The sequence below is a fragment of the Macadamia integrifolia genome, chromosome 5, assembly GCF_013358625.1.
Source record: "Macadamia integrifolia cultivar HAES 741 chromosome 5, SCU_Mint_v3, whole genome shotgun sequence".
Lineage (NCBI taxonomy): Eukaryota > Viridiplantae > Streptophyta > Magnoliopsida > Proteales > Proteaceae > Macadamia > Macadamia integrifolia.
In genome coordinates this window covers 44,228,368-44,241,768 of record NC_056561.1, presented here as the reverse complement: position 1 = coordinate 44,241,768, position 13,401 = coordinate 44,228,368, and the positions used below count along the sequence as shown (strand labels likewise).

The window sequence follows — 13,401 nt, the reverse complement described above, 5'->3', positions numbered from 1 at the left end:
ATATTGTTGGGCCTCCAACTCCAAGAGATATCGAATCTTAGGACCCAAAGTGTTCAACTTATTTTGGCTATTTGGTACTACCAATAGAGTTAAAAGAGTAAAATAGGACCAGTTTCTCTTCAAACCCAGATTACCTACCTATGTACAATTAGGTGATGACACGTGTTTTATCTATTGACATCAAGAGTTCATGAAGGGATATTTATGAAAGTAAAAAAAAATGATATATATCATCAACTAATTATATGTGAAGGGTACACATATGGGTAGGTGATTCAAACTCTCCTTTTATCTTTGGTGAAAAGAGAATCTCTTCAATCATGGGATCTGATCCTCCGATGAGATTGGAAGGGGTAGTTTAGACTTCATACAATAAAGGGTGAGTTAATGATGAATCTAGAGTCTAATCGTAATGTCATATCGCCGATGGTGTCTCTTCAATGGAGAATGAAGGAAAACTTAATCCCTGATAAGAATTATTAAGAAAGAAAAAGTTTTTCTAATTTCGTTTTGAGAAGAAGAATAAAAATGCCATATTTTGATCTGTGTCACTCCCATGTGATCCCATATGAATGACACCATTTTCCAATCTTTTATTGATATGACATGCAGACTCCTTCTTACACTATACTTATAGGAAACCTTCTCCCATTTTTTAAATATTTTTAGAGAAAAGAACGTTGCCCATTTGTGTGTCTCTATGCCTAGAGACATAAGCGAATGTAAAAATACAATGTTGCCTCTTGCCCAAATGTCTCCTTGTGTTTTCCCATTGACATATTAGTGCAATGGGCAGGCAAATTGACAAGGTTCTCTTACCTTTTTTTTTTTAATCATCATAATTAATAATTTTTTAATAATAAAATAAAAGGTTGTGAAAAGAAGGTTACAACTTCTCAATTTGTCATTCGCCATTTTATTTGTTATGAGTTTTGTTTCATATTTAACTGTTAAGGTTGATAGAATATCCCTACAAGTAAGGATGTGAATTTCTAACAGAAATTGTTTATCAAAATCGAATCGATCCATTTACATCGAAACCGCAAAACTGTTTAGTAAATGGTGAGATTATGGTTTCAAGTTTCAAGCGGATTAGCTAAACGGTCAAGTCGGTTTTAACCACAAAACCCTTTGGTTTCAAACCGAATTGAAACCGTTTAAATCGATTCATTTAAACCGTTTAAATCCAATTAATCCTTATAAAAATTAAATAAAGCAAGGGTAGTAATCCTTATAATAATTAACAATTAAATTAAGTGCACATCCTGGTTTTGTATGATTTATTGCAATTCAGTTCAAGTTTAGACTTTAGATCATGAAGTTGTAATTCATATATGTTACTATATTATTATGTTATCACAGTTGTGGTGTTTTGGCTGAACCACCTGTCATTTTAATATTTTATGCTGTAGAATGTTGCATTTGCATGTTGTATGGTATTAGTTCTATATATTTGAGAATGGTCATGCAAAGAAATAACACTAGATTATCAAATTAAGACATACCATATTCAATATAGAATCTTTTATTTGTGGTTACCAATTATTTTTGGATAACCTTATGATCTTCAGTTCAGAGATGGTTACAAGTTATAACAAACCGATTGTAAACCGTTTTACAAATCATATGGAATAAATCGAAACCGAAACCATTTAAAACCGTGAAACCAACATCGTTTAGAAACCGTAGAAACCGAAACCATTTACTAAACAGTCACGGTTTCAGAAAGTTGAACCGTTTAGTAAATGATGCGGTTATGGTTTTAATCAAATAAATATAAACCGAATCGATCTGCACCGTTTAAATTGAAACCAAACCGATTAACACCCTTACCTACAAGGGCGGAAGTTATTATTTTTATTTTTGGTAAAAATAATATATTACAAGTGCGGATTCCGAAACTGTGTGTTTGTCCCTACCTCTACTGTGACTTGAACAGAGCTGCCACTACATTCCCTCTGTAAGCTTGTATTTACTTTTACAATTACTCTTTATGTCTAAAAATAGAAATAGTAATTGAGTATTTATGGAGCAAAAAAGTTAGCGTTCAGTGGGAAATATGAATTTCTATTTAATAAGTTGAGGGTTCCGGTGGGCTTCGCATTTCATTTAATAATATTACTATGATGCACGAATATGGGTCGTGGTGGGGTTTGGTCTGTTACTGTATAAACTTATTTCTATGATGGATAGGTCTATCGTCACGAGTTATGAGAGGAATAATAAAGACTTTCACTCATTCTCAGTTATTATTATTATTATTATTTTCAGAAAAAAATGAAATCCATACATTTATTGGATGGATTTTCTTATTGATAATTTGACTCTCAATAAGGAAATGGAAGCGTAAGTTTTTGCTTCTTGTCCTCTTATCCTTTTAGTCCTTATGGAATTCTTTGGGGGGTGAGGGGTGTTTATTCTTTTATGGTCCAAGGATAAAATTATCATAAAAACTGATCTTTTTATTAAAAAAAAAAAAAGGGTAATTCCATCCTTTAAGGTCCAATTCAATATGTTTCAAAATGGTATCAGCATGATTTCGACTTTGACCATTCCCGTATTTTAGAACCTTGGTTCCAACACGCAAGGAACCTATTTTCCATGCTTAGTAATTTTTCTACCACATTATAATATGATTTGACATTATGATTGTTTTATTGTATTGGAATTCTTTTGATCGGTCATTTGTACAATTTGATTGTCTAACCATTTCAATTAAAATGATTAATTATGTATAGGGTTCCCCTCCCCCTTGTTTTTGCCCCCATTATCCTTATCATTCAAATAAGGGAGAGGGTTGGATATTTGCCAGCCTTTTGGTAAGCTAGTGGCATGTTTCAATTATAGGACTAGACATAAGAGGGCAAAAGGAGTTTTTTAAAAAAGGGGAGCGAGGATGATACATGCTAGATTAGGGATGCCAATTTCAAGCCCGGTCTTAAAGCCCCATCGACATCGGCTTGATTAATAAATGCATCAGGCTTAAGCCCGGCTTGTTAATAATTGATCGATCCTGGTGCACGATGTAAGCTTGATGGTTGGGTCGAGGACCGTTTGCACGCCCGAATCATCCCAACCATTTATATGGTATATATCATCATTTATTTTTTGGTAAAATAAGGTATACATTGATATTTTTATTAATTATTGAATGTAATTAAATGTAAATTCTTCCCTAAATTATTGATGATTTAATAAATAATTTCAAAAGTCAAAGACAATTAAAACCCCGTATAAGGCTTTAATGGTGCATTAGTCCGTTTAAAATCCAACTAGCCTGATTAAATCCCAAAACCCGACCAAGACTGACCCATTGCATAAATAGGCAGGTTATAATGCAAGCCTAAAGGCTAGGCTTGATCTAGCTCAACCAATTGACGTCCTAAGCTAGATCACCCGGCAACGTGCCCAACCCTTTTCCTTCAATGGCTCAGTTTGATTGTTAGGAAAATTAAAGGGTGAAGTGAAAATTTTAAACATAAAAATAGAACTTTTGTAATCATTATTATAACCTAAACATAATTGTGCACGGTCATATTGTGTATCATATGCAAGCAAATTTATCTCTCTCCTCCATCTTATGAAATGGCATATGTGTCCCATTTAATATAGATAGACACGAGGAGGTGCTATTATACATGATATACGCTAGCACATCTATCTTTCTCCTCCATCTTATGATATGGCATATGTGTCTCATTTAGTATAGATAGACACGAGGAGGTGCTAGCATACACTATGCAATTTCGCAATAAACTCAATCCCATTTAGTATTGATACTTTTTAGATGTAAGTTTTAAGATAAAGTTTCCTTGAATTGCACAGTGAGGTTCACCATGTGATCCAAGGGATGAGACCCCCGAGACCACCTCGTCTCCCTTGCCATCGAGTGGCCTATATTTATTCACCGTAGCTTTGGGGAAAATGAGTCACAAGTTTTATTTAAGTTTTAAATCTCAGTTCCAATTGGATGCAAAGGAAATTGAAATGTGAAAACAAGTACAAATATTCAATAATAAATTCAGTCTAATCCCAACTCAATGAGATTGGTCACAAGACCATCACATGGATCAATTAAAAGAGACGTAAATTTTCGAATTTAAAAAAAAAATTATAATTTTATTATTTCACATAATTATATTAATAATTTCAAATCATTCTATATTGAATTATTAAATATTATTTTTTTTACATCTAAGGTGCGTTGGATTTGAGAGGGGAAAAAAAAAAGCTTACCACCGATCATATTACAAGAAACAAAAAAGAATACAGGTAAAGGAAGGAACGAGAAACTTAGGCAGATGGGTTCGGTAGCTGACGCTACCGCCCACCCTGCGACGTCGTTTAGACCAACACTGACGGCCGTGGAGTTCTTAACACAAAAGGGTCCCTGAGTTTCCTTGTGTCTCTTTGCCTTAGGTTGTTCAAATTGAAGAAGAGTCAGTTACCTACATGGAAGAGTGACAAGTGGAAGCTGGTAATAGTCGAGGAAATCCTGCTGGAAAGGGGAAATAGTTGGAAGGAAATCTTGCTTGATTGGGCATTTACATCATTTAGGTGCGGTGAATAAGAGAGGGACTCACGTGAAACTTGGGTTTCCTCCACTTTCCCTCCCACTCTCCCAGTCAAATTAATTATTCCATGAGAGTATAAGACACGGCACCCCCCCCTCCTCTCTCTCTCTCTCTCTCTCTCTCTCTCTCTCTCTCTCTCTCTCTAAATGAAGCTTTTTCTTGGCCTCATATTTCTGGTTTTAGAATTTTAAATCTTTGGTCTCTCTCTAAATAAAGCTTCTTCTTGGCCTCATATATCTGGTTTTAGGATTTTAGATATTGGGCATCTTGGGGCAGTATGGTTATTTCACCTTTACCATGTTTAGATGCAAATCGATATGGTTCTTTTTCACTTAAATATTAAAAAATAATTTTTTTTTTTTTTTTTTATTATAGTGAACAATCAACTCTAAAGCAGTGTAGATTGAATTTGAGGAGGCAACATAGGGCATCTTCCCTTCACAGAGGGTAGGGTCATTTTCAAATTTTTACCTTATAAGGAAAAGTATTGATCATGGGTTTTTCTTCTCTCACAATAGACTCTAAATATAGAGGACGATTTTCCTTCACCCATGGTTAAGGGATAACATATCGAGGGACATTAGGTATTATGAACCATAGGACAGCGTCGCTACTTCTTTTTATCCCTTTTTGTATAACATGTTTTCTTTGCAATGAAGTTAAATACTTTCATTTAATATGTACTATCAAAAATAGAATAAGGACCCTCTCAATGCGCTAGACGCCAACGCGGCATCCAAATGTTATATTACCAAAAATAGTTAGAAATATTACTCCAGGTTCTCTTATTTTTTAATGTCTAAAATACCCTCAAAATTCTAGACCATGCCCATACATATTATTTAAAAGAATAATATTGTATCTGACTGATATATATCGGTATTAGGTGATACCAAAGAGATATGGTATCGCTGAATCACAAAAAATTATAATTATTGAGATTAGACTGAATGAGAAAATACCAGCACCGATGGTCCGATACCGTGTTTTTAAACCATACTCCCATCTCATGTTTTTAGATATTGATATCAGATTAGCCATACTGTATCGGATTTCCGATAGTATTTTCTATCAAAAGTAAGGGTAATATTTGACCCAGAACTAAATCCTTGCTGTTCACAAGAAAAGGTTCATGCCTTTAGAGAGGCTCTAAAGAGACTGTGGGACCCCTTTAAACTGAGCTACTCGTTTCTAAGTGTGGGCAACGCCTCTCCATCCAGTCTCACACAAAAGCCGTTTGTTTCGTGTTCGATAAAATGCCAAAAAAGGCCATTAGTCCATGCAACGTCACTTCAAGGGAGGGAGAAACGAGAAAATTTGGCTTACGTTTTGAAACGCTTTTCTCGACCTTTTTTCCGTTTCTGAGATTTCTTCCCTCTTATCCCTTTTATCCTTGCCTCGCCAGAACTGCTTCTTAAAACAATCAACAGTACACCAAGTGTGACAGAGTGGGTGGTGGGCCGCTTCTTATAATCTTAACCTGAAATTATTATCACTGTTCCATTCCCGGTCCCCACCCCAGACCAATGCTCCATTAAAATAAAAAAATTCTCAAAAGGCAATATAGTGTCTAAACAAGTGTGCGGACCAATGGAAACACATAATAAAGCATTTAAAGGATGAAATTTCGTTGTTTCTTGAAAGGCGAGCGATCATTTTACTCCTACTATATCTAAAATCACCGTAGAAAACCAGAAATTGTTACTAGTAATTAAGGCGGCTGTGTGAGGGTAATTTTATAATTTGAGATTGCCGTTGAACAACCAAAGCAAGAGAGAGAGATACATATCCACACACTGTCTGACCCTGAGTAACGTTCAAAGTTATATAGATACTCATCTCTTGGAATGGTGATCTAAAAAGCTATTTCCCTTTACGCTCTGGAACTTGTACCTTTGCTTGCCGATCCCCTTTCCTCTACTTCTCTGTGCAGTTCACCCCGAGGAGCCCAGAAAAGAAAAGCAGGGGGGGAAAAATGATGTCCAGGCTTAATGGTGCAGTGTGGATGGAAGAAGAAGGGGAGGAAGAGGAAGAAGACGCGGTTTCTTGGACTAGGAACAACGGTGGTTGTGGTGGAGGAGGAGGAGGAGGGGAAAATAAGGACGAGTTGGGTTCTCTATCTACGTACAAATCGATGCTTGAAGAAGACTGGTATGTGCACGGTGGAGGGAACCCGTCTCACTCTCACCATGACTTCCAAAGCATCCAAAATCACCAAGATTTTAAAGATATAGCCTTCTCTTCAAACGCCGCTGCAGCTGATAATCTGCTGTTGCAGTCAGTGGATTCCTCGTCTTCGTGCTCTCCGTCGCCCTCCGTGTTTAATCTCGACCCATCTCAATTACAGTCCTTCTTGCCTCCGAAATCTTGCCTGTCTTCGCTCCTTAATGTTGTTTGTAGTAACCCTTTTGAGAGCGGTTTCGATTTGGGCTGTGACTCCGGGTTTCTCGCGCCTTTGCATGGGAACCAGAACACAAACTCCACTGCTTTAATGAACAATGGAGGTGGGGTTTTGACTGACTTCACTGGTTTGAACTCCGAAGCTCAGATGGGCATTCCCGATCTGAGCTCCAATTCACAATTCTCATCCAATCGTTTGCTCCCGATGGCCAACAACACCAGCTCTGTCGGCACCGGTTTCCGACCGTCCGGTTTTGGAGGTTTCGAGGGTTCTGGAAATCTGCTGTTCCAGAACAGGTCTAAGGTGTTGAGACCTCTCGAAATTTTCCCTCCTGTCGGGGCTCAGCCCACTCTCTTTCAGAAGAGAGCGGCTCTGCGCCAGAATTCTGCTAACAACGCTGGTAATATGGGTTTTCTGGGTTCAGAAGGACATAGAGGGAAGAGAGAATTGAACGAAGATAAGGAGAAGGGGAGGAAGAACAACAACGAAGAGTATGAAATGGAGGAGGCAAGCATCGACGGGTCCGGTTTGAATTATGATTCTGACGAAGCTACGGAGAACAACAACAACAAGGAGCAGGAGAACGCAAAGAATGGTGGAAACAATTCGAATGCAAATAGCACTGTTACTGGAACTGATCAAAAGGGGAAGAAGAAGGGGCTCCCAGCGAAAAATTTGATGGCCGAGAGGCGACGCAGGAAGAAACTCAATGATAGGCTTTACATGCTGAGGTCGGTTGTTCCAAAGATTAGCAAGGTGAGAATATTCAGATTTCCATTTCCTTTCTAGTATATTACTACTCAGTGGTGCTCATATGGTTTCAGTTTGCGTATTTACTTGTAATGAAACCTTAAATTTGTTTCCTCTTATTTGGCCCCAAAAGATGATATTACTGTTAGCTGTTTAATTTTACATCCCCAAACACATGATCTCATTTGGGGTGGTGGTGGTAGATATGATGCAGTTCTAGGGGATAGAACCTTACAAGAGGATCCTAAAGCAGTGTTTAATATCATTGGAGTTTAAAATTTAATTGCTTGACATTGTTTTTGAAGGGCCTGAACATATTCTAACAAGTGCTTGAACTATGTCTGTGTGTGATCGAGAAGTTCAATTGAGTGTTCAACCAAGCACCAGATTTGATGTATGGTGGATTGAGTTTTTGTTCATTAGCAGCCATCCATGATGCCTTTGAAGTTCTGTGAAATTCAATTTCCCTTGAGAAATTTGTTTATGATGCATATTTAATTATTGTTTTAACAGATGGATAGAGCTTCAATCCTCGGTGATGCAATAGAGTACTTGAAGGAACTGCTGCAAAGGATCAATGACCTCCACAATGAACTAGAGTCGACCACGCCTGGCTCTTCACTTCCGTCTTCTACAGCAACCTTCCTCCCATTAACTCCCACCCCTCCTACACTTCCTTGCCGTGTCAAGGAGGAACTCTGCCCGAGCTCATTGCCAAGCCCAAATAACCAACCTGCAAGGGTAAATTTTCGTTATCTTGGTGACAAAATAAATAAATGAAGAAAAAACTGACTCCGTTTTGCTTCGTTGGATTTGGATTATTGTTTTTTTTTATCAAAATCCTTAATCTTGATCATCTGTTTCATACATATTCTATTTGGAATTCTACAGTTCCAAATGGTTCAAATTTGTTTTGACTCGGGCATCTTATATGTTGGAGTGACAGAGATTATGTTTCTCTTGTCTGTTATTTCATGAATTAGTCAGAACCTCTTTTTGGTTTGTAATCTAAATTCGAAATGACAAAATAACCAAATTCTGCACCATATACTCAGATCACATATCATGCAGGTTCTCATAAACATTGTAAGACTTAACCGATGGCCTTTCCTAGCATGGTATTTTGTGCAATACAGTGATAATGGGACCCAAAACTTGGCACATAGATAATACTAAGATTGGCTCTTGGAACGGCTGTGTGAATTAACATTTGCCCTTATTTATATATTTAATGCATGTTTATTTAGTGTGGTTCCTTTCTCTGTGTGTCATTTGACACACACATCATCTTGTGATACTCTTAAGACTGTTTAATCTCATCTTCCATGATTATGCTCTTTTCTAGGTTGAAGTCAGGGTAAGAGAAGGGAGAGCTGTAAACATTCACATGTTTTGTGCCCGAAGACCAGGTCTCTTGCTCTCCACAATGAAGGCACTTGATAGGCTTGGACTGGACATCCAGCAGGCTGTCATCAGCTGTTTTAATGGGTTTGCTCTGGATGTCTTCCGAGCTGAAGTAAGTTTCCCCTAGTCCCCTTTCTTTTATTTTGCTTGTTTAGCTTTAAGTGAACCAATGACATGATTGTATTGAAGCATTGTAAGGTTGAAACATGCACTTCATATCTTGTTTCCTTACTAGGGAAATCAAATATAGCTTAGTGGGAGACCTTATAATCCATTTGACAAAGCAATACTGATGGCGTGGTTGAATATTTGATGCTTCGTCATCAATATCTTCCAAGTCGCATACTGAACCAAATTGATGATTATATATCCATCCATTCTATGGATTCTCACAGCATAGTTGCTATCATCCAAATGAAACAACGCCCATTAGCATTTCTTATCTTAAAATCATTCAAATTTGTACATTAGTTTGCTATTATACCACTAGATCTCTGTTCCTTTTTTATCTTAAGATTGCAGTCCTTTAAACTCCAGAGATGGTGAGCTAAAGAAAGATATTTGCTGCTTTTTTTTGTCCCTCACCCCAGCAATGCAAGGAAGGCCCAGATGTGCTACCTGATGATATCAAGGCGGTTCTTTTGGATTCTGCGGGCTTCCATGGTATGATGTAGTTTGTTCAACAGATGTAGTTCATGAACAGTCAGAGAGTTGCAGGAAAAGCACTTCATGTAGTTGTTCTCAAAGTGATCTGCCAATGCGTTTACTAAGCCATTTCTAGTATAACGCCAATGTTTAAATGGGGCTTAGTGATTAGTCTGTCATTGGTTTTTTCCTTTAGCAGGCATTGCAGCAAAGAACACATTGTTTACTGCAATTTTAGTGTTTAATAAAACCTCCTTTAGAATTATAAATGTTCTTTAGGAACTCAAATGCTGAATGGGTTCTGCAGCTAAGGATTAATCTTCCTTATAGGCTGTGGCCAGTTACAGCCGACCGTACCCCGTCGATTAGGCTAATGGAGTGGGCTGTGGCCTGTTCAGTACATTACCAGATCACCATATGGTTGAAATTGCCATTCACTTTTCAAGTGGCAAAATTTTGGGTTTTGTAATAGAGATACTCTCTACACCTAGTATGGAGAAGCCTCTCACATATGATATAGGTTGATATGTAGATGAATTACCTAGACCCATCCTTAGTCCTATCCCAAACCCAAAGGCCCCAAGTAACTAGGGACTATTATCTTCTACTGGAGAATATCTTGGTGGAATTTTATGTGTTGCGTAATTTGATTATTTCATTGGTTTTTACTTCAATATATGAAGATGGTAAAGCATCATGAATGTGATTTGGTTGTGGGAAATAGATCATGGGTGTGGTTTTGTGGGTAATGGATGGATTAGATGGGCTGTATATGGGGTAGGCCTTGGAGGGTATTTGCATGTTATAATTTATATGGGACAAAAACTTATTTAAGTGGAGCGGCTTTGATAAGCTTATCAATGTAGCTGATCCTTATGTTGCCATGTGAAATGATGTTGTGGTAATTCTAACTATTGAATTTATAATATATTGTCTGGATTAGTCTTATGTCAAACTTAAAATCCAATTCAATCAAATCTCATCTTATGTATTGGCATTTATGCTCATGTATGACCATGCACTCTTATCATTTCTCTCTCCACTATTGTGCACCCACAACTTTATGATCTTAAATCTCTATTTTACCACGTGGCAAATTTTGTTTGGGCTGAAATATTAGATGTGACTAGACAACCTTGGGGTTTACGTGTTCACAAAATTTAAACTTTATCGTATCATATGATGGATAGTTTGGATCATCTTGGTAAGCCTATCAAGGTGTGGGCCGTTTTGGAATTTTTTTTTTTTTTTTTTTTTTTTCTAATTTATGTGACTTTATTAGCCATTTGGAAGGTTGAATATGAGAGGTATCTATGGTAAGGACAATTTTTTGAAACGGCAAGCCTTGATAAACTTACCAGGGCGGTTCAAATTTGTCACATGATAAATCTGATGGGATTCAAATATTGTGGACAAGTAGGCCCTAAGTTCCTTTGCTAGCATAAAATTGTAGCCCAAGAAAAATTTTCCAAATGAAAAATAGAGATTAGAAAATTAAAACTATGCGAGTAACATAAGAGTGCATGGACATACATGGGGATGCATGCCAATACATGGGACGGTATTTGATTGAATTTGACTATGAAATGTGATGCACGGTTAAATCTAAGGCATTTATTACTAGTCATCCAATGGTCAGAATTACCACATCATCATTCTACATGGTAGGATGAGTGGGTTGCCTTGATATGTTATCAAGCTTGGACTATTCAAATGAGTTTTTCCTTATTATAGTAATTGTATATGAAATTTTGAAATTCCCACCTTTGAGTAATGCAAGGGAATTCTTGGAATTCCACATTAAAGTCACCACTCCTTGGTTTTGTTTCGGAGCTGGTAATGTAATACCCTGGCCAATTTCATTGGACGAATTCCAACTTTCTATCAAGGAAGAAAGCATACACCCGTATACTAATCATTCCTCTCTTTGGATGCTTAAAATTAAGGTTGCAAGAAAAGTAAAAAAAATAAAAAATCGATTTAAGGAAACCGACAATGAACAATATCGATAGAAAAGGTAAACATGTAATAATAGATGGAACAAACCTTGTAGACACTCTTATTTGGTTTCTATGGGTGATGTTAAATTTGATCAATTTATTTTAGTGTTGATTGGTTGGCAAGTAAATTAGGGAAAAAAATCGTCTACAATTCCGATCTCGTACAATTCCGTGCAATACCACCTTCATGTGGTGACACGTGTATTGATACCAATACAGTGGTCCAGATCTGATTTAAATGCCTCTTCACTGATTTAATGTTTTATTAGTTGTATCAGATCTGGACCATTGTATTGGTATCAATACACGTGTCACCGCGTGAAGGTGGTATTGCACGGAATTGTACGAGGTCGGAATTGCAGACGATTTCAACCCGTAAATTAGAGGGTGGATCTCAGCGTAATGTTTAGGTTGTTTCATTGTGACCTATTGGTTGTGGATTTGAATTACAAAACAGCCTCTTTATAAAGCATGGGAAAGATTATGTACATTATGACCTTTTCTCGAATCCGGAGCGGCGGAAGCCTTGTGCATTAGGTATGCATTTTTATGAAGGCAAGTAGCTTGTGGGAAAATGGAGGCAACTATTATGGCTAAATGGTTACAACAGTGCATGGAGATAACTCTTTTGTCTAAATGGTTACAATAGTGCCGGTTTGTCATTTCTCATTTGATTGGAATCAACCGAGAACAGACCAGAATTGGCCGAAATATGGTGGATCAGCCATTGCCAATTCCAATCCGAATTGGCGAGAGAAACAACAAATGAAAGCTTGATTGCTGAATTGCTGGATCGGAATCCGTTCGTTTGAACTTTCTTCTCTATGTTTTTGTATTGGTGTGGAGGGGAGCGATGTTAATTTGTAGGCAATAGAAAAGTGGCAGGAAGATCTATTTTGAACAACCGTGCTTCAGCTGAACTAGGTGAAAGATTAAAGAGAAAAATGCAAACCTTCAGTTGCATCACAACTATCATGGAGCAGTTCATGGCAGCCTAGGATGGAGCAGTTTTCACAGGGATGGAGAAGGGGAGAAGGGTTCTCCTCAAATCCACGGTGAAGGTGAGGATAATTATGGGTTAATGTAAAATAGAATAGAGATATGTATTTTACTCAAAATGATTAAATCATCATTTTAAAACCTCACCTAAGAAAGACGGATGGCACTAAACAGAGGGTTTCTCTATAAGCCTTCTCTAGGGGGTGGCATTATAAATTACCCTTATTCTTTTGACCAGAACAATGCATGTATCTCTCTTTTACTTTAATTGAAAATTTTCTATTTTGAACATATTAAAAAAAAAATGAGAGAAATTTAGGATATGACTATTTTTTTGGATATGGGTATCAGAAAATCTAGAAAAATATCTTCTCCAATTAATTGGGTGTTCAATAAGTGATCCAATGGTTATGAGGACTTGGGGATACCCATTCATGTATTGGGATGTGTGTCTAGAACCTCTTAGCAATCACTTTCTAGCTCTTGAATCACTAATTGGACATCCAATTAATTAAAGAAGAGTTGAATTGAAAAATCTTAGAAAAAATAACTATTTTTTCTTTTGATTTTGTCTCACCCAATTTATAGAAAAAAAAAGGTGGGCAATTTCGTAGCAACATGGCTTCTC

General features: G+C 37.1%; 1 protein-coding gene across 1 annotated transcript; it reads left to right on the top strand.

Annotated features, from left to right (window-relative positions):
- Positions 1-6,392: 6,392 nt before the first annotated feature.
- Positions 6,393-10,039, top strand: LOC122079936 (transcription factor ICE1). The gene is made up of 4 exons (XM_042646731.1): positions 6,393-7,731; positions 8,239-8,466; positions 9,071-9,241; positions 9,720-10,039. Exons 1-4 carry the CDS (start codon positions 6,550-6,552, stop codon positions 9,801-9,803), a joined length of 1,665 nt encoding a protein of 554 aa, XP_042502665.1. The 5' UTR covers positions 6,393-6,549; the 3' UTR covers positions 9,804-10,039.
- The last annotated feature ends 3,362 nt before the right edge of the window (positions 10,040-13,401 follow it).